Source organism: Microcaecilia unicolor, chromosome 7 (assembly GCF_901765095.1).
Source record: "Microcaecilia unicolor chromosome 7, aMicUni1.1, whole genome shotgun sequence".
Classification (NCBI taxonomy): domain Eukaryota; kingdom Metazoa; phylum Chordata; class Amphibia; order Gymnophiona; family Siphonopidae; genus Microcaecilia; species Microcaecilia unicolor.
The window spans coordinates 106,084,472-106,106,391 of NC_044037.1; the positions used below are offsets into that span (position 1 = coordinate 106,084,472).

At 45.5% G+C, this 21,920-nt stretch overlaps 1 protein-coding gene across 1 annotated transcript in view; it reads left to right on the forward strand.

The window, feature by feature from the left end:
- The window catches only part of KCTD13 (potassium channel tetramerization domain containing 13), an 81,561-nt gene extending 76,079 nt beyond the window's left edge, over window positions 1-5,482 (forward strand). The window contains exon 7 of the mRNA XM_030209425.1: window positions 2,960-5,482. Within this exon, the coding sequence (XP_030065285.1) occupies window positions 2,960-3,202 (243 nt within the window). The 3' untranslated portion in view covers window positions 3,203-5,482. The remainder of the gene's footprint in view (window positions 1-2,959) is intronic.
- Window positions 5,483-21,920: the final 16,438 nt, after the last annotated feature.

The following is a 21,920-nucleotide window of genomic DNA, read 5'->3' on the forward strand; positions in this document are numbered from 1 at the left end:
GGGATCGTGAAACCGGCGCTAGTAGTAGGGAGGGAGAGCGGGCGGTTGGCCGGACTCCGCCAGTCCACTTAAGCCTTTCTTTTTTTTTACCTCAGCAGGGAAGGTGTTCATTTGCGAACACCTTCCCCGCTGAGGTAAAAACAAAAGGCTTAAGTGTACTGGCGGAGACTGACCACCCGCTCTCCCTCCGTACTGCTAGTGCCAGTTTCACGATCACATCATTGATGGAAGGGGGATCATCAGCTGACAGCCGCATAGTGCCTTAAAAGGTGGAGGAGCCCTTGCCACAATGCCATGTCCCCCCAGGTCGCCGCCCCTAGCCGTGCAAGCAGACGTTTAATACACAGGAGTGGAAGTGAACCAATCAAGTCCACTGTAAGCAAGGAAGCACGTTGGTTAATCTCTGTTTCCACTCCCCCACGCAGCCATCACTGCCATGCAGTCAAAACAAAGCAAGCCAAACCTAGGAGCTGCTGCAAAAGCTGCTTTAACTAGATAGACAGTACCAAAAAAGGCGGGCCGTAGAGAGAGGGGAATCACTCAGTGCCTGGAGGGGGGGCCGGTTAGAGAGGGGAATCGCTGGGTGGCTGGAGGGGGGCAGGGGACAGCGGAGACTCGCTGGGTGGCGGGAGGGGGCAGGGGAGAGAAGAGCATCACTAGATGGATACAGGGAGGGGAGACCCTGGCACATACTCTCATTCTCACACACACACTCGCACCCAGTCTCACTCTCTCTCTGTCACACACACACACACACACACACACACACACACACACACACTCGCACATTCACTCTCTCTCATACAGTCACTCTCACACACACTCTCTCAAACATACACACTCCGAGGAAAACCATGCTAGCGCCCGTTTCCTTTAAAACAGAAACGGGCCTTTTTTACTAGTATTCAATAAGTTGTGTGCGTCATTTGGCAAACACACCCATGGCCCAGTCATGCTGTGCCCATATGAAAGTCACCCTCGCAGTTACATGCTAAGCTACTTTGGCATGTATGTTCCAGAATAATGCCTAGCACTTGTGCATATAACTGCCAGTTATTGTCGCCTCAGATAAGATTTTTCCTTTGAATCAACTATTTAATTCAGTATACTAAAACCATGAAACGTGTATTTAGAGTTCCTGATTCTCAGTTATAACCAGAGAACCCTGATAAAACATCCCCAATGAGGAAATCAGGTTTCTGGTTAGAACTCTTAAGGTTATCAATAGAAATCAAACAAAATAAAACATGGAAAAGAAAATAAGATGATACCTTTTTTATTGGACATAACTTAATACATTTCTTGATTAGCTTTCGAAGGTTGCCCTTCTTCGTCAGATCGGAAATAAGCAAATGTGCTAGCTGACAGTGTATATAAGTGAAAACATTCAAGCATTACTATGACAGTCTGAAATGGTGGGAGGATGGGGGTGGGTCGGAGGTATGCATGGGGACATCAAAGCATATCATTGATATTCTAACAGGATGGGTGTGGATAGGTGAGGGGTGGGGTGATCAACAGAGACATACAGCTTTATGGTTTATAATGGGCTAGGAACCCCAGGTCCTTGTTAAGTCCTTTCTGTTGGGTGTTAATCATTCTGACTTCAAAGGTCTTACGTTCTTGTATGGTTTTAAAGTTACCTTTCAGTATTCTCACTGTGAAATCACTGGTACAGTGTCCTGGTTCTGTGAAGTGCTGTCCCACCGGGGTGGGGGCCTTACTGGCTGTATTGTTCATGTGATGTCTATGTAAATTGAATCTTGTCTTAAGCATCTGGCCTGTTTCTCCAATATAGCATCCTTCGTTACATTTTTTACACTGAATGATATATACCACATTGGAAGATGAGCAAGTGAAAGATCCCTTTATGTTGAATATCTTTCCTTTGTGGGTAACTGTGGGGTCCTGTGAAATATTTTGGCATAGTTTGCAACTGGATAAATTACAGGGACGTGTGCCCTTCTGTTCCTTTTCAGTCTGTGATGGAAGTTTACTTCTGATTAGCTTGTGTTTTAAGTTGGGTGGTTGTCGGAAGGCCAGAACTGGTGGGGATGGGAATATCTCTTTCAGTAATTCATCCTCCTGGAGTATAGGTTGTAGATCTCTTATCATTTTCCTCAGTTTTTCCAGCTCTGGATTGTATGTCACTACAAGGGGAATTCTGTCTGTGGATTTTTTTTCTCCTTGTACTGTAGCAGATTCTCCCTGGGTGTTTTGAGGGAGGAGGCAATATTCTTGGAGATTATTTTGGGGTTGTAGCCTTTCTGTTTGAAGGATGCACTCAGGCTTTTAAGGTGTCTGTCTCTGTCCCCTGGGTCAGAGCAGATACGGTGGTATCTTGTGACTTGGCTGTAAATGATGGATCTTTTTGTATGTGAAGGATGGAAACTGGAGTTGTGGAGGTAGCTGCATCTGTCTGTGGGTTTCTTGTATATAGATGTTTGTATACAGCCATCTTATTTTGTTTGATTTCTATTGATAACCTTAAGAGTGGACTAACACGGCTACCACACTCCTCTGGTTAGAGCTCTGACCAGTTGCCTTATTATGCTGCACTATTATGATGTCATCTTACTGCTGCCGTCGCAGCCAGATGACTGCATTGGAAAAGGACCAGCTGCAAATTTTTCAGTGTTCCCTGGCCAATCCATAGCCCTCAAACTAAGAAAGAAATGCACAGAACTGAAGAAAGCAGCTGCTGTCTGTAAGGTGCTGAGCAGGAGTAATTGGCATCAGTACTGAGTCAGTGAAGGGATAGGTGCTGGGCGAGAGTGCTGAAATCACTAAGGAGCAAGGGGAGATGCTAGTGGAGAGTAAGGGAGTCATTGAATGGGGGATTCTGTGAGAGAGTGCTGGGGATTGCCAGAAAAAAATAACTGAAGGAGATGAGGGTTTTTGCAGAGTTTCCAAGTTAAAGTTTTTGTTTCGTTATTTCTTTCCCTCTTCCCCTGTGCAGGTGGAGTTCCCAGAGGCACGCATCTTTGAGGAAACGCTGAATATCCTCATCTATGAGACGCCCCGAGTGCCAGACAGGGCATTGCTGGAGGCCACAGGAGGTGCATCTGGCGGTGGAGGGGGAGCACTCTGTGGCGAAGATGAGGATGGGCGAGACCATCGGAGGGTGCGGAGGATCCACGTTCGGCGGCACATCATGCATGATGAGCGGACCCATGGCCACCAGGCCATTTTCAAGGACTGAGTAAAACCTCTTCCTATCCCTTCCCAGCACTACATTTTGCTATACCTTCCATGTGTTTGAGATTCCTGTTGAATCATTTCAGCAGCTTGGGCAGAACCAGGCGGGCCTACTGTAACCACAGCCTTATTAATTCCAAACCCCTTTTCCTTCTTTCCATTTTGTACCAAATTATGGGTTACTGACCTTCATTTTTCTTTTCTGTGTTTTCCCAAAACTACTCCTGCCTGGCGATCCTACCATATTGAAAGGAAGAAATTCTCTTTTGTATAAAGTAGGCAAATAATTTTGCCAGGTTATGTCTCTGTATAGTTTCATTAAAGTCTAGTTGTTGAAGAGAAAAGTTAGGAGAATTTAAAAGTAAAAATGTTTTTAAAAAAAAGGGTAACTGGTGGCACTCTAGTGTCCTCTTGTGGTGAATCATAAGATTGCAAGTGCCGATTTATTATTGTAAAGATTTGATGTGAATGTGAAGTGACTCTTGGGCATACATACTAGAGCAGAAAGATGCAGACAGCTCCATCTCCATCACTAGAACTGATGGGGGCAATATTCAGTTGAAAGCTGTCGGTGTATTTTTAAATGCTGGCTACCACCAGCTTAATTAGACCCAGATCATTCCCAGCTCTTCCATCACTTCACCTCCATACAGCCTTGATACCGTGGTGCTCAGAGCAGATATCCAACAGCACTCCCTGGTTAAGGGCCACTAAATATCTGCTACCAGCTTGGTCAGCATGGTTTAACCAGGCAAGAGCCTCTCCTGCCCATTTAACCACGCGGAATGTTAACCCCCGTCACTTTCAGTATTAGTCTGTAAATGCTGTGATATTTCTTTCCTTAAGAAAACAGTCTTTGAAAAGAATTTACTTTAAATTTGGAGGTTTTAATAAGATAGGTTCATCTCAGTGTTAGAAGGATTTACCCTTCCCTATTTTTCCAGGGATGTATGAGGTAGGAGAATTGCCAAAGAATGCCCTTGCTCAAGCTTGAGAGCAAAACTCAGTTTCCAATGTTTGTTTGTGGGGGTAGTGTGACCCAGCAGGTTTAGTTAGAGTTCTAGGCATAGTATGAAAGATCCTTCAAGATCTGATTAGGCACTAGAAGAATTATACAAGGAACTGTTTTGCAAGAGTAGGTGTGCTTTAAGGAGCAATTGGCTAGATTAATTTTTAATCAAAGGGAAGGCAAAATAGGGTTGCCAAATTGTCCTTGTATTACCTGAACATCCAGATCCTGAGCTGCTTTTTTTTCCTCATTGCATGCATGGAATTATAGTTCTGATTATCTAAGGCAGGGCTTCCTATACCTGTCCTGGGACCCCACAGACATCCAGAATAAATATGCATGAGATCAATGTGCATACACTGGAATGTCAGTATATGCAGTTGATTTCATGCACATTCAGTGAGTATCCTTAAAACCTTACTGGTTGTGGGGTCTCCAAAGAGCCCTATTGTAGACTTTCTGCAGAGCTGCCAAGCTACCTGGTTTAGGAGAGAGATTTTAGGCCATTCCTGAATTTCTGAGAGCCCCATCCTGTTGCAGTATAGGACATGCAGCACTGAATCCGGTGGGTAGAATCAGACTACAGAATGCCCCATTATTTGGGGATTAAAGTTCAAAACCAGGGCTGGCCAAAATGTTTCCCTCCTCAAACTGGGTAACTCTGCAGCTTAGCCCCAGACTTAGAAATCCTCCTCAGTTGATCTGCCAGGTTTGATACGAGGGAGAACCCATGCATGCATAGGTGTTGGTGCTTGAGCAACCCTGGCTGATGATGTACTTCTTATGTCAGCAGTTGAGAAGAGAGCTAGAGAAGGTAACTGAGGAGACAGATCAGACAGCCGTTTTATATCAGAGTCCTGAAATAACTCACTAGGGGTGGCAGTGTCCACCTTCAGTAGGATTGACAAAGCATAACACTATAAAAGGAAAGAATAGGCTGGGGCTTGTGGGAACTTCAGAACCTGAGCAGGCTAGAGGGAAGGTCCTTTCAAAATTTAAGCCAAAAAATTCAGTTTGAAATCGGTACGAGATACTAGATAAGCAGAATGTTCAAAAGCTGTTTGTGAGGACCAAGATCTATTCTTCTTCTGTAATAAAATGGGTTTTATTTATTCTGACTTGATTCTCTCTGGGCTTAGTTCTCAGGCTGCACCTTTGCTGGTGTAATTTATTACTACTCAGTGTTTTAATTTATTGTAATAAATGTGCAGTGAATCCTCTTTCTTAAAAAATGAGAGGAGATGCTGCAGAGTTTCTTAACAATAAAGAAATATTTGCAACAACAAAACTGCTTATAGCTTTGAATGATTTCCTAGTTTTGTTTAATGCTGGTGAAGAATGTCCTTAGCTTGGTTACAGTAGCAGTGCAGACTTCCCTCAGCATATACATGGCTCTGATAATGCACCTCAGTCCTACCCAGCACAATCCCCTGCTATTTGCTGCTGAGACATAGACACAGCTCTGTCAGCGCATACCAGTTTTTCTCTGCTATTCCAGTACTGGGAGCCACCATATACTTCATGATTTGTGATTTGCACAGAGCTGCCAAGGGGTGGCCCATCCCAGAGAATGAGATTTGCCATTCCAATGAGTGAGATTTTTGAGGCAGTGTGTCCATGGTAAAAATCCAGAGATAAGTATTCTGTTGCTTTGCAAATTAAGGGGTCCTTTTACTAAGGTGTGTTAATGGATTTAGCGTGTGCTAGCGAGTTAGTGTACATTAAGAAGGAGACTATATGGCACCCAGAAAATCAGCACTGAAATGAGTGCTTACTAAGCATATTCTATAATTGGATGGAATACACTTAGTTTATATCTCTGCACCTAAATCTACGTACATCCATTTACACCAACCAAAATGTGGCGTAAATCTGAGTGCGTAGTAGATGACGGCAGAAAAAGACCTGCACGGTCCATCTAGTCTGCCCACGATAAACTCATGTGTATACCTTACCTTGATTTGTACCTGTCTTTTTCAGGGCACAGACCGTATAAGTCTGTGCAGCAGTATTTCCCGCCTCCCAACCACCAGTCCCGCCTCCCATCACCGGCTCCGGCACAGACCCCGTATAAGTCTGCCCTCCCCCATCCTAGCCTCTCAACCACCAACCCCTCTTCCCCCCGCCACCCAATTTCAGCTAAGCTTCTGTGGATCCATTCCTTCTGCACAGGATTCCTTTATGCCTGTCCCACGCATGCTTGAATTCCGTTACCGTTTTCATCTCCACCACCTCCCGCGGGAGGGCATTCCAAGCGTTCACCACCCTCTCCGTGAAGAAATACTTCCTGACATCTTTCCTGAGTCTGCCCCCCTTCAATCTCATTTCATGTCCTCTCGTTCTACCGCCTTCCCCTCTCCGGAAAAGATTCGTTTGCAGATTAATACCTTTCAAATAGGTAGATTTACGTGCACTGGGCCATATTCTGTAACTACGCGTGTAAATTTCAGAACACCCACGAAATGCCCATAACCACGCCCCTTTTTGCCTACGTGCATTAGAAGTTCGGTGCACTTCGTTACAGAATATGCTTGGTGAGTTGGGTGCCTAAATTTGAATTAGTGCCAACTAGTGACCATTATTATTTAAGTGCTGTTATCATTACTCACTAGCTTGTTAAGCCAGTTAAGTTGCGCGCATTGTGTTAGAATCTATACCAATTTCGGCGCAGATCTCTAGGCGCGCTATATAGAACCCTGGGGCAAGTGCCTTGTAGCTCATAGGTATACAATGGGCTGCGCAGCATTTAGCACATGCTAATAGTTAATGTGCACTAAATCTGCTAATGCACCTTAGTAAAAGGGACCCCTAAGCTAGCAATGCAAAATGATATTTTAATAATGAAAGTATTATTTAAATTGTAGGCTGCTACACTTGGCTATGGTCTTGTAGCATGCTGAGGATGGGTGTCAAAGGGAATTCCTGCATTGCCCCCACCAACCCCTTGTGATTAGAATCAAGGCAGCTGTCCTGGACCAGAGGAAGCAAATGGCATTTTCGCTGTCCTTGCCAGGCAACACCAAACACAATCAAAGCCCACATCTGCAGCTCACAGAAATCACCTCAGGATGTGTATTCTAAGCCCAGGATACGGCCTGGATGGGTAGGGTTACACCCACTTGGTTCATGCCCATCCAAAATTGGCATACTCTTCTTGTGGCATGGCATAGGGATCCCACCTTGCTGAAGATTCCTCCCGGCCAGAACTTTTCAAAGCTGAATAGCCAGTATGAACATAGGAGCCAGCTCTGTGGTTGCTTCAGCGCCCCCAATATTGAGCAAACTCTTGAGTGTGTCCTGGGAGGGAACCTTTCCATTGGGTCTAGCAACCGTAATCATTTTAAAAAGTTGGTTCCTATGAGTGGAGGTGTCCCAGAGCAGCCACCACTGCTGCTGCCCCCCCCCCCCCCCCCCCCTCAAGCATGCTCAGTTTTTGCCACCAGCTACCCAGCTTCAAAGATTTTTGACTGGGAAGAGTTTTCAGCTGGAGATCCTTGCCAGCTCAGGTATTTGTATTTTGAGTTTGGGAGAGGGAGGGGGATGGATAAAAAATTTAGTATCCATTCCCTTTGAACTCAGACCCACCTAAAATTAGTCACCCAGTTACACTACTGGGACGCAATCAATGCCACAGTTCTCACCAGTTTGGCAACTCGCTCTGCTCTTTAGCTCCAGTGGATCAAGTTTGGGAGATCTGTCCCTTACTCTCCCCTCCTGCTGTTGTCAGGCTTTCAGCACTGTAACCAATCTCCTCTCTTTCCATGTTTTTCAGTCTCTCCATCTTCCAGATGTGAAGGCCTACAAATGTGCATATCTCATGTCTACTGCATGTGATTTGGTATCTCTGCTTGTACGTCTTTTATGCTAACCCCTTCTCCCACCATCACATACAGAGTTCAACCAACACACTTCAGTTCTGGTCCTCAGAATTCCTTCCTATCCTAGAACTGAGACACGCCGCCTTCCATAGCTCTGTCTGCTGATGCACCTAATTCCTGCCTCACAGCATCTCTTGCTAGTCCAGGAGTGAGACCCACACCCTAACTAAATTCATGTTTGAAGTTATTTATTTAAACAAGTTAGCACCAGGAAGCATGTCTGTACTGTATTAATGAAGCAGCTCACAGGTAAGCCAGACTTCATTCATGAAAGCTTCTAGAGGGGTGCCTGTTAATTTGGAGTATGACAGAAGCCTGTTCCACCTTATACAGTAGACTAACCAGTTTATTGTTGCATGAGTTTTCAAGGACAAAGTCCACTTTATTTGTATTTGGAGAGCTGTAATCAGAGAGTGTCAGTGATGGTAAAGTCTATGGTCCGTTTCATAAAACTAAATGGTTAGAGGCAGACTGTTCCATATCCCTGCCTGAATGCCTCAATAAGGACTAATTAGGTAATAGATGTAGTTAATTGGTTTTTGCTTGACCTGTGATAAATCCCTGGAGCTGCGGCAGCCTCGGTTTTTCCTAAGCGGGGATAGTGAAGAATGCTGTGGGGACCTGGCTGCTCTTTTTTGGTCTTGTGTGTACAGTCCCCTCCAGGTGCTGACTTTTTGTCTCCCATATTCTACTGCAACTGGAGATACATGGAGCTTCTGGTGCCTGGAGATCCCATGGTTAATATGTCTGCTAAGTAGATTTTTATTGTCTAGATTAATGTTCAAGTACTTGTTGCACAGACGTTCTAGAGAAGGGATTTAAAGAATCTCTGAAAAGAATTTTATTTCTTATATCCCTTGGATGATAATAACTCCTATATAGATAAATGTATTTTCCTCCCTTCATTCCTTTTTGGCAGGAAAAGGGAATGTTTTCATCTTTACATATTTTCTGACTATCCTGTCCTTGCGTTTTAGGTTTTATTAATATAGACAAGATCTTTTCACTAGGGTTAACAAGGTTTTGTCTTTTCAGATTGCCAATTAACTAGATATGAATGGGTCTTTGCCCTATGGCTGGAATCTTCCTGTTTAGTGTGAGTTGGGATCATGCTTCTGAGGGAACTCCCAACTCATTCCTCTGCTCTGTATGTTATTAAAGTCACACAGACCTTCCCGTGCCCATGTTCTCCCTTTGTCTCCTTATCTACAGATTCTAAGGGCACTGCCCATAGCATGTGGTAGGGCTGTGAGTATAACCTGATCATGGATTTGGATGGCACTTTTGTGTTCATATTGGCTTACCTTAGATGTTGTCTCATTTTTGAAAGCTGGAAATAGTGCCTTCAAAAGGGAGGGGGGTTACTTTGGAGCAAGGCAGTATCTGCCTGTGCTCTGTGCTTTGGTGTGTATGGTTGGGATGTGGTTCCTAGTGCCTGAATGCTGAGGTGACAGAACCTGAAAAATACCTTTGAGTCTCTTTCCAAATGGTTTTGTCTCTTCTAAATAATATTCACAGTGAGGTTCTAGATTATTTTTTATGCTCATGGAGCAGTTCTGCAAACTGAAGAATAGCAAATCTCCTGGACCAGATGGTATTCACCCTAGGGTACTAATAGAACTAAAAAAATGAGCTGGCAGAGCTACTGTTATTGATTTGTAATTTATCCTTAAAATCGAGCGTGGTACCGGAAGATTGGAGGGTGGCCAATGTAATGCCGATATTTTAAAAAGGTTCCAGAGGAGACCCGGGAAATTATAGACCGGTGAGTCTGACGTCGGTGCCAGGCAAAATGGTAGAGACTATAATCAAGAACAAAATTACAGAGCACGTTCAAAAGCATGGACTAATGGGACAAAGTCAACATGGATTTAGTGAAGGGAAGTCTTGCCTCACCAATCTGCTGCATTTCTTTGAAGGGGTAAACAAACATGTGGACGAAGGTGAGCCGGTTGATATTATGTATCTAGATTTTCAGAAGGCGTTTGATAAGGTCCCTCATGAAAGACTACAGAGGAAATTAGAGGGACATGGGATCGGAGCTAGTGTCTTACTGTGGATTAAAAACTGGCTGAAAAATAGGAAACAGAGAGTAGGACTAAAAGGTCAATATTCACAATTGAGAAGGGTAGTTAGCGGGGTCCCTCAGGGATCGGTGCTGGGACATCTGCTTTTTAACATATTCATAAATGATGTAGAGATGGGGGTAACTAGTGAGGTAATCAAATTTGCCGATGACACAAAGTTATTCAAAGTAGTCAAATCGCGGGAAGATTGTGAAAAACTATAAGAGGACCTTACGAGACTGGGTGTCTAAATGGCAGATGATGTTTAATGTGAACAAGTGCAAAGTGATGCATGTGGGAAAGAGGAACCCAAACTATAACTGCATCATGCAAGGTTCAGCGTTGGGAGTCACAGACCGAGAAAGGGATTGTCGTTGATGATACGTTGAAAACTTCTGCTCAATGTGCTGCTGCGGCTAGGAAAGCAAATAGAATGTTGGGTATCATTAGGAAAGGGATGGAAAACAAAAATAAGGATATTATTCTGCCGTTGTATCGCTCCATGGTGTGACCGCAGCTCGAGTATTGTGTTCATTTCTGGCCGCTGCACCTCAAAAAAGATAGTGGAATTGGAAAAGGTGCAGAGAAGGGCAACAAAGATGATACAGGGGATGGGCGGCTTCCCTATCAGGATAGGCTGAAGAGGCTGGGGCTCTTCAGCTTATAGAAAAGGCAGCTGAGGGGAGATATGATAGAGGTCTATAAGATAATGAGTGGAATGGAACGGGTCGATGTCGAGCGTCTGTTTACGTTTTCCAAAAATAGTAGGACAAGGGGGCATGTGATGAAGCTGCAGTGTGGTAAATTTAAAACGAATCGGAGGAAATTTTTCTTCACTCAACGCGTAGTTAAACTCTGGAATTCGCTGCCGGAAAAGGTGGTTAAGGCGGTTAACTTAGCGGACTTCAAGAAAGGGTTGGACGGCTTCCTGGAGGAAAAAGCCATAAAATGTTATTGAATGGACGAGGGAATACAGAATTTCTAGGATGGGCGGGACAAATTGCTTGTTCTTTTGGCCACTGTCAGTGACAGGGTGCTGGGCTCGATGGACCCTTGGTCTGTCCCAGCATGGCGATGCTTATGTACTTATGTACTTATGCTGTCCCCTCCCAGTTAAGTGTCTCCTGCCCTGTCCTAGGCTCAACAGAAGTTCTTGGAGCAGAAGGTTAAGTAGGGGAAACTTCCTTTCTGCTCTACCCAAAGGAGAAGTATGGTATAGGGAGTGTGAAGTACTTCTGTGCACAGGAAGAACGGGACTTGTGGATGATCATATCTGATGACCTTAAGGTGGCAAACAGAAAACATGATTGGCAAAAGCCAGAAGGCTCATTGGGTGCACAGGGAGAGGAATGGCCAGAGGAAAGAGGTAATTGTGACTGGTGAAACCTCATGTAGAGTACTATGTATAGGTCTGAAGACCATGCCTTCAAAAGGATATAAATAGAATGGAATTGGTCCAGAGGACAGCTACTAAAATAAGTCAGTGGTCTTTCTCATAAAGCATATAGGGCCAAACCTAAAGATCTCAGTATGTATACTTTGAAAGATAGATGGCAGAGGGGAGATAGAGACATGGTATACATGCAAAGGAGGCACGTCTCTTTTCAGCTGAAATGAAGCTCAGGAATGAGGGGACATAGGATGAAGGTGAAAGGGGGCAGACTCTGCAGTAACCTGAGGAAATACTTGAGAGCCAAGTGAACTCCACAATAAAGAAAATGTTCCACTCAATGTGGAAACTTAAATGTGTAAAACCTTTCTTCCCAAGGGAAATATTTCGCAGTGTAATACAATCAATGGTATTAAGCCATGCAGACTACTGCAATGGAATCTACGCGGGATGCAAAGAACAACTCACAAAGAAACTCCAGACCGCTCAAAACACAGCAGCCAGACTGATATTTGGTAAATCGCGATTCGATAGTGCCAAACCCCTCCAAGAAAAACTGCACTGGCTTCCAATCAAAGAACGCATTACCTTCAAAATCTGCACTCTGGTCCACAAAATTATCTTTGGCCAAGTCCCAGGATACATGATAGACCTCATAGACCTACCACTCAGAAACATAACCAGATCATCTCGAACATACCTAAACCTTCACTACCCAAACTGCAAAGGACTTCAATACAAAGCAACCTATGCATCCAGCTTCTCCTTCATAAACACACAACTATGGAACACATTGCCAAAAGCTGTGAAAACAACCTACAACCACCTAAACTTCAGGAAAGCACTAAAAACCAACCTGTTCAAAAAGGCATACCCCACCGACCCAACATAAACACACTCCTCAACACAGCAAAACCAAAGCTAGTAATGAACATTATATATCCTTTCCTCTCCTCTATCCCCATTATACCAACAGAAATCAAACAAAATAAAACATGGAAAAGAAAATAAGATGATACCTTTTTTATTGGACATAACTTAATACATTTCTTGATTAGCTTTCAAAGGTTGCCCTTCTTCGTCAGATCGGAAATAAGCAAATGTGCTAGCTGACAGTGTATATAAGTGAAACATTCAAGCATTACTATGACAGTCTGACAGGGTGGGAGGATGGGGGTGGGTCGGAGGTATGCATGGGGACATCAAAGCATATGATTGATATTCTAACAGGATGGGTGTGGATAGGTGAGGGGTGGGGTGATCAACAGAGACATACAGCTTTATGGTTTATAATGGGCTAGGAACCCCAGATCCTTGTTAAGTCCTTTCTGTTGGGTGTTAAAATATTCAATCATTCTGACTTCAAAGGTCTTACGTTCTTGTATGGTTTTAAAGTTACCTTTCAGGATTCTCACTGTGAAGTCACTGGTACAGTGTCCTGGTCCTGTAAAATGCTGGACACTGTACCAGTGACTTCACAGTGAGAATCCTGAAAGGTAACTTTAAAACCATACAAGAACGTAAGACCTTTGAAGTCAGAATGATTGAATATTTTAACACCCAACAGAAAGGACTTAACAAGGATCTGGGGTTCCTAGCCCATTATAAACCATAAAGCTGTATGTCTCTGTTGATCACCCCACCCCTCACCTATCCACACCCATCCTGTTAGAATATCAATGATATGCTTTGATGTCCCCATGCATACCTCTGACCCACCCCCATCCTCCCACCCTGTCAGACTGTCATAGTAATGCTTGAATGTTTTCACTTATATACACTGTCAGCTAGCACATTTGCTTATTTCCGATCTGACGAAGAAGGGCAACCTTCGAAAGCTAATCAAGAAATGTATAAGTTATGTCCAATAAAAAAGGTGGTATCTTATTTTCTTTTCCATGTTTTATTTTGTTTGATTTCTATTGATAACCTTAAGAGTGGACTAACACGGCTACCACACTCCTCCCATTATACCAGAAACACATGTACCTTTATGACCACAGTGTCATCATGTATTTGTTTCACTACCGGAATTGGCAAATGCCTTTACGGTACTATGTAAGCCACATTGAGCCTGCAAAGAGGTGGGAAATGTGGGATACAAATGTAACAAATAAATAAAAAGTAGTGATGCATGCAATGGCCTCTCAATCAAGGAGGTGGAAACGAAGATTATATCTGAATTCAAGAAAGCATGGAACAAACTGCAGTTACCTGACACCCTGTACCCCATCTTCCCCAATAGTCATGAGGCTGGGAGCTGGGTACTAGGATTCCTTCATGACATGAATTCTATACCAGCAATTACACTCATAATTTCCATTATAGAATACTAGCGTAAGTCTGCATTTTAGCACCTAACTTTAGCTGTGAGCACTTACACCATGTCAAAGGCTGGTGTAACTAACTGCTGTCAGTTACACATGTAACTGTCAGTATTCTATAACCTTAGGGGCCCTTTTATTTTGCAGCAGTAAAAGGGGGCTTGCCTAGCGTCAGTGTGTGCTTTTGACACATGCTGAGGCTCCCTTTTACTGCAGCAGGTAAAAGGCTGTCTTTTTTTGAGGAAAAGAAATGACTGTGGGGAGAGCCCTTACCACCACCCATTCAGATGGTAAGGGCCCCCGTGCTGACCTGGCGGTAATTGGGCAGTGCTCGGCGCTGCCCTGCTGCCCAATTACCACCAGTTAAGATCCGGTGCTACAAAAATAGATCATATTTTTGTAGCGACAGAAATGGCTTTTGTTCACCACATAGGGAAACTCACATTACCGCCAGGCTCCTGCAGTAGCCCAGCAGTAGTTCTGGATTGGCATGTGGTAAGCTCACGTTGGACTTACCTCTGCTTAGTAAAAGGGCCTCTTAAGTGCATAACCTGCCCATGCCCCTCCCACATCAACACCCTGCTACTAGTTGCATGCTGAAGAAAATACTTCCACAAAAAGTGATCTCCCTCCCCTCCCCCCACCCATTCCTTCCCATAACAACAGCAAAACAGCAGTGGCGTACCAAGGGCGGGGCGGTCTGCCACGGGTGGCAGCAGGTGGGAGGTGCTCCGCTCCCACTGCTCCCACCCAAAGGCCGCTGGCGCTGCAGTTCCCACCTGCCTACCCTCAGCTTCATGGACAGATGACAGCCCTCTTCTCCTGCCACCCGGCACCCTGCCTTTAAAACAAAATCTGTGAAGCTGCGGCGCAGCGCCTCGCATCTGCATGTAAAGGAAGCAAATCACCGCGTCGGGCCTTCCTTCACTGTGTCCCGCCCTCGCGGAAATAGGAAGTTACATCAGAGGAGGGTGGGACACAGGGAAGGCCCAACGAAGTGATTTGCTTCCTTTACACACAGACGTGAGGCGCTGCGCTACTGCTTCACAGATTTTTTTTAAAGGCAGGCTGCCGGGTGGCAGGAGAAGAGAGCTGTCGTCTGGTCTGTCCATGGAGCTGAGGGTAGGCAGGGGCGGACTGGGTCGGGGAGGGGGGGGGCTCAGATGGGAGAAGGGGCCTGGAGCTGGAACTGGGGTCTGAGAAGGGAGCAGGAGGGAGAATGGGGCTATGCCTGGGGCAGGTAGGAGATTAGGTCTGGGGCTGAAAGGGGGGCCCTAATGTAAGGCATGTGGATGAAGAGAACTGGAACTGGGGGCTGAAAAGGAGGGTAGGTGGGATAAGGTGGCTAATACTGGAACTGGGGGTTGAAAAGGAGGGTAGGTGGGATAAGGGGGCTAATACTGGAATTGGGGGTTGAAAAGGGGCAGGGGCTGAAACTGTGAGGATTGGGGGCTGAAAAGGGGACAGGGAGAAGTGGCTGGGGCTGAAGCTTGGGACTGGTGGGAGAAAAGGGCTGGGACTGGTGGGATAGTGGGGCTGAAAAGGGGGAGCAGGTGGGAGAAGTGGGCTGGAACTAGAGGCAGATGGGATAATGGGGCTGGAACTGGGGGCAGAGAGAGAGAGAGGGGACAGATCCTGGATGGAAGGGGAGCGAGAGGGAGGGCAGACCCTGGATGGATGGGAGTGGGAGGGCAAATGTGAATTGAAGGGGCAGAAAGAAAGGGCAGACAGTGGATGCAAGGGGGAGAGAGTGCGGGCAGACAGGGGCAGATGGTGGATGGAAGGGGCAGAGATACAGGGCAGATGTGGATGGAAGGGAGAGAGAGGGCAGACAGTGGATGGAAGGGGCAGGGAGAGAGGGCAGACAGTGGATAGAGGGGACAGCAGAGAGGGCAGACACTGGATGGCAGAGAGAGAGTGAAGATAGATGCTGGATGGAAGGAAGACGGTGAAAAGATGATGAGGAAAGCAGAAACCAGAGTCAACAAACTAAATAAAATATATATTTTTATTTTTTTGCTTTAGGATAAAGTAGTATTGCAGATATGTTAATAAATGTTTATAAATAGAACATGTAAATAAGGTAATCTTTTTATTAGATGAATTTTAATACATTTTGACTAACTTTCGGAAAACAAAACCCCCTTCCTCAGGTCAGGATAGGACACTGTAACAGCACTATACTGTATTGACCTGAGGAAGGAGGTTTTGGCCTCTGAAAGCTAAATGTATTAGTCCAATAAAATGGTATTATTTTATTTTCTATATTTGTTTTATTTCTATTTATTAATTCGTAAAGTGGTGATTGGTATTTGTTAGTTTTTTCAAATTTACATCTGCTGCAGTGGCGTTCCTAGGGGGGCTGACACCCGGGGCGGATCGCCGATGTGCCCCCCCCCCAGGTGCAGCCCCCCCCCCCACCGCGAAAGGACACCCCCCCCACGCCAGCAAAAGAACCCCCCACCCGGGTGCAAGCCGCGCGCCGGTCAGCTTCCTTCGTTTCCATGCTCCCTCTGCCCTGGAACAGGTTACTTCCTGTTCTGGGGCAAAGGGAGCATGGAAACGAAGGAAGCTGACTGGCGCGCGGCACCCCCCCAGTGGCGTGCACCCGGGGCGGACCCCCCCCCCCCCTTGGTACGCCACTGATCTGCTGTCTTTATATTTTGCACAGTACTAGGGGACATTTTCTGTTTCTGTGGTGTTGCATTGTATGCAGAGTCTGGCATCGGGGGTTCAGTTTAATTTTTGTCTAAATAGAAAGTTTATGATTACTTATTCTATAGTGGATTAGGGTGTATCTGTGCTTGTGAAAAAGACATGGCTTTCAGTTGGCATTGACTGTGCAGTATCGATGATCTGTACTATTCTGTCTGGTTTCATTTTACAATAGGTGAATTAATGTTCTAGTGCTCACTGCAGTGTTTAAGATGCTTTCCTGTTCCTTGTGTGACTCGTAGAAATTACTGCTTATGGTATGGTAGAATTGCTGTATAGGTCCTGAGTGTTTTGTTTTCTCGGTATGCCTAGTACTGGATTTTGGAGGGGGGTGTTAAAAAATGAGCAGCCTCGGGTGTCAACTACCCTAAGTATGCCACTGCAAAACAGTATAATAAATGGCAACTGGCCCCCACTAATAAATGAAATATTCTAAAAGACAGCCTGTCATCAAATTGAGCTTAACTCCTCAAGTTATTAAGTAAAGCACATCTCAGATGTGGCATTACTGAGTCCAAAAAATGGGTCCACAATTGAATAAATGAATTAATCTTCTTGTTACCTTATTTCTGCACCAACATAATGATTAATTTTAATTAAATTCCTGTGGTAATGACCTGATTGGGGGAAGGGGGAAGGGATGTTAGCACAATCAGCTTATGCAAGAGGCTGAGGTGCTTTTAAAATGTGTTCTGTTTTTAGGTGTGGGGGGAGGGGTTAATCTGGCCAAATGTTTTGTATGTACCCCACCACCTAGACTTTTAGCCTGGCCTGTAATCTAGAGGTAAAGATGGTGAGCAGACCAAGGTGATCCAAAGTTGTCCAAATACAACATTTACTAGGAACAACACTAAACGTGTAAAAAACTATGCCTGACTTGGCCAAATTTCACCCTTCCTGGGCTGTGTCAGGGGCTAGTGGTACCAGATGAATGCCGAGTGTAGCTTGCACCAAATCTGATGATAATGTCTCTCTCCCTCAATCGTGTGCCTTGTTTCTAAGTTGTAGCCTCTTCAAAAGGTAATGTGAGTTTGTCTACATGGTGAACAATGTCCAGGGCTAGGATCGCTCTGATGCCTGAGGGTTCTTGACTTCTAGGCCACAGCTCTCTGGGTTTCAACTGAGACACTCACACACCAGGAGAGACTGCCTTCCCCTCCTGTGGAGCACCACTGGCTGCCTCCCACTATTCCCCACTATTCCCTTTAACTATACTCTTCCCCTTGAATGTTGCATCTCCCACTTACAACACAAGAGGAGTGGCTTAGTGGTTAGAGCACAGTTCAAATCCCACTGCTGCTCCTTGTGATCTTGGGCAAGTCACTTAACCCTCCATTGCCTCAGGTACAAACTTAGATTGTGAGCCCTCCTGGGACAGAGAAATATCCAGTGTACCTGAATGTAACTCACCTTGAGCTACTACTGAAAAGGTGTGAGCAAAATCTAAAAAAATAAAGAAACAAACAAACCCTCCTGTACCTGAAAGGTTGCTTGTTCAGGCCCTTATATATAATTTTAGGTAGAGATTCCAAGGCTCCACAAAGGTTGAACAAAATGTGTCCTCTAGAAGAAAAGATGCGGTATAAACAGTCAGATCAGGAGTCAACTGAGTAACAGACAGAAGTATTTATTCACAAACTGAACAACTCAAGGACAAAGGGCTGTCATGATGTAGAAAACAAGATAATAAAAATGTAATTAAAACTTTCTTTTACTAAAAGGTAGATGCCTGAAACAGACTTAGCAGCGGTGACAAAAACCAATAAAATGTATTTATTGTTTTATTCATGTATTTAACCCTCTCTACTGATAATGCCCAGAATGGGTCACAGATGTATACATAAGCAATATTGACAAACATTTACATACAACATATAAGTTATAAAATATAAAACACAATATCTGCAATACTTCAGAATTAAAAAATTCAGTAAACAAAGAGAACCCTAAAATTTATAAGTTCTGAACCTAGTTATACAACCAAGTTTTAATACATTTGCAAAGCTCCAAAAAATTGTCAGTATTCCTAATAGATAAAGGAAGACTGTTCCATAGAAACACCAAGGAATAGGAATAAGCCCGCTTACGAGTACATACAAATTTGAAAAGATTCACAGAAGGAAGAGTGTAAGGGGGTATACAAAACACTGCCCCTCAACCTTAAGAATAGGCCCTAAGCCTGAGCCACCTTAAAACCATTAGTCCCGCCCAGGGAGGAAGTGAGACGGGAGAGGTGGAGCGGAAGGTGGAGGAACCAGGAAGTATAAAAGGTACAGCCAGACTGGGATTAAGGAGGTCCAGGGAAGGAAGCCCCGAAGCCCCAGCAGGTGCCTCTACAACCTATGTCTATCGACCATGATTTGGCTGAGGTAAGCCAACTTTTGATTTGAGACCAGGATCTCAGAGAAAGACAGAAGAACTTACAGGCTGTGTTTGGGGCGTGGCAGCGTAGCCTCAGACTGTGTTTGGGCCCTGTCAGCTACAGGCCCTGGTTAAGACTGTATTTGATAAAACCAAAGAGACTTTTCACTTTGTGTTCCTGGCCCTGTGACGTAACAGGCCTCAGGTTTTTGTTAATAAAGAACTTGTTTCAGTTTTACACCTTTGTCTGGCTGTGTTATTATGCAGGCCCACCCTCAACCCTTGCTTTTAGTATCACATGTGGTGTGAGAAGTGGGATCTGGAGCTTATCCTGCCCTATCCTTGACCTTTGAGGTTCTGGGCCTGTCGACGATACCACGCTGGGTCATCGGGCAAAAGGAATTAGCCCTACCTAGCTAGGTGCAGGATGTATAGCTAGTGCCAGACAGGCAGGTTTTATTTTTCTCATGCAATATGCATTTGTGGCCGAGGTTGCTACAGCAGAAACATGGAAAAGCTACTCTAGGCCTTGGTGAAGGGCCAGCTGCAACAGCAACAGTTTATGCATGTGCATTTGGAGCATGGGCAACAGCAACAGCAGCAAACAACAGGTTGCAACAAATATTGCAGAAGCTGGTAGAGCTACTACAGAGCTCTCAGGCCCAAGCAGGAACGTCTGTCCAGGCACTCAGCCTGCAAGCAACCCCTCTGGTTCCAGCATTAAAGAAAATGGTGCCAGAGGATGATCCAGACTATTTTCTAATGAACTTTGAGCAGACTGAACAGTTATCTGGCTGGCCAGAAGTGTCATGGACTGCTTATCTAGGGAATCTTTTGATTGGGAGTAGTCAAGCTGCCTTCCAGTATGTTAACCCTAGTGGGACTGCCACCTATGTGGACATGAAGGCTGCTATTATGGAGGGGGCGAACTGCAACCAAGAGACCTACCAGCAACAGTTCCTGAAGGGGACTCTGCAAGTCAAAGAGAATTCCCGGGCTTTCTTCTATCAAGGAGATGGCCTGGAGGTGGCTACAACCAGAAGGGCAGACTGGCTTGGAGATAGCAGGACTTGTATTTCTAGAGCAGTCAGAACTATAGAAGGAGAGGAAGCAGGCTGGGAGTCCTAGGAGGAAAAGAGAAAATCCACCTTCCTACTTGGGGTCTCCAAGGAAGGTGTCTGAGTGTCGGAGACCCTTGTCCCTGTGAACATTCTGCACCCCGCAGACTCCGTTGCAGGATCCACTTATTTCCGGTGTGGAAACAAAAGGTCATATAACCCGGGACTGCCAAGATCCAGCCAAAGATGCCATGGGTGTAAACATGGTGGCCCCACATTATGGCAATTTTGTGGATGTTTCCCCTCCAGGAATCAGGAATTGTGTATTACAAGTTGAGCTGGAAGGACATCCATACCAAGCACTAGTGGATTCCAGCAGTGTCAAGACCTTTGTTCTGAGAGAGATAACCATCTGCAGTTGAATTACGAGTGGACTGTGACCCTGGCATGCATACATAGTGACCAAAGGCAGCACCCAACAGATCAAGTATCCTTTAAAACACCTGTAGGGCAAGCTCAGCTAGAAGTAGCAGTCTTGGCTTTCTTACCCAATAGTTTTGGGACAGGATTTCCCAAATTTTGGTGCTGTCTGAGCCCAGCTGATCACTAGTCTAAAGAAAGAGGAGGAGTCTTTCCTTGACATCTTTCTGCTGGAGGACCCTGACTTGTATACCGAAAACCCAAAGTTGCCTAAAGCGGCAATTAGAGAAACTGCATTTCTCTCTGAATCTAGGACCTGCAGTGGATGGAGATCCAGAGCTGGAGGAAGATGGCAATCTGGACACCTCAGACCCTTTAGATAGCCTACCCGAATAGAGTAACAATGGAGTTACAGGGAATTTTAAAAGGGCATAGTCAGAGGATGAGTCCCTTACAGCAGTCAGAGCTAAGGTTGTTTCGGTAGATGGGAATCCCTTGGGCAACCAGGACCCCTCTAAGGCAGCACTCCCATATCAATCTATATAAATGAGACGTGACCGACTCACCTGCAAATGCGCAGTAGAGACTGAACGTTGAGAGTCCAAGCCCCGCCTCCACCAGCAGTACAGCCCAATAGGGAGCAGGTCTTGGACATGGGCGTGAAAATTGGAGGAGAAGGGAGGGAAGAAGGGGCGGAACTGAGAGGGAAACGGACGTCAGGACTCATGGGAGGTAACATGGCAACGGTGGAAAGAGGGGGGGATCGACGCAGGGGGGGGGATCAAAGGTGATGGCACGAGTGCACGCCACATCATGCCCGATGTTACTGGGCGGAGCCACTGCAGCAAGCTGGGCGAGGCTAAACAGCGGAGAGAAGTGCGATGTTCCTGGGTGGAGCCACTGCGGCGAGCTGGGCAACGCTAACCAATGGAGAGAACCGCGATGTTCCTGGGCAGAGCCGCTGCGGCGAGCTGGGCGAGGCTAACCAACGGAGAGAAGAAGGCTCCTGAAGTGCACACCTTGCAAGCTTTTCACTGCTGCTGCCTGCCGCTGTAACCCGACGAAGTATGATGACTTTTAAAATTCGGAGGGTGGGGAACTGGAGCTCGGAGGGGGGCCTCGGAGGGAGGGAGGCCTCGGAAGGAGGGGGCCTTGGAGCTGGGAGGGATGGACAGAGGGGGGCCTTGGAGCTGGGAGGGCCTTGGAGCTGGGAGGAAGGGAGGGAGGGAATTAGATGTGAAAATAAAACAGACCAATACTTGCCCGTTTTAATGGGCTTAACGGCTAGTGTTATAATAAAGAATGACTTGTATAGGGTGGACAAGGGAACCTTGGAGGGGGAAGAGGTAGAGCAATTATTTGTCCCTCAACCCTACCATAGGTAGGTCATGCAATTAGCCTACAGTCACCTGTTAGGAGGTCACCGGGAGTGGAGAAGACCCAGGTAACAAGCGAACCAAATGATCTTTTTTGCCAACATATTCAGTGTTTCTGAAATGAA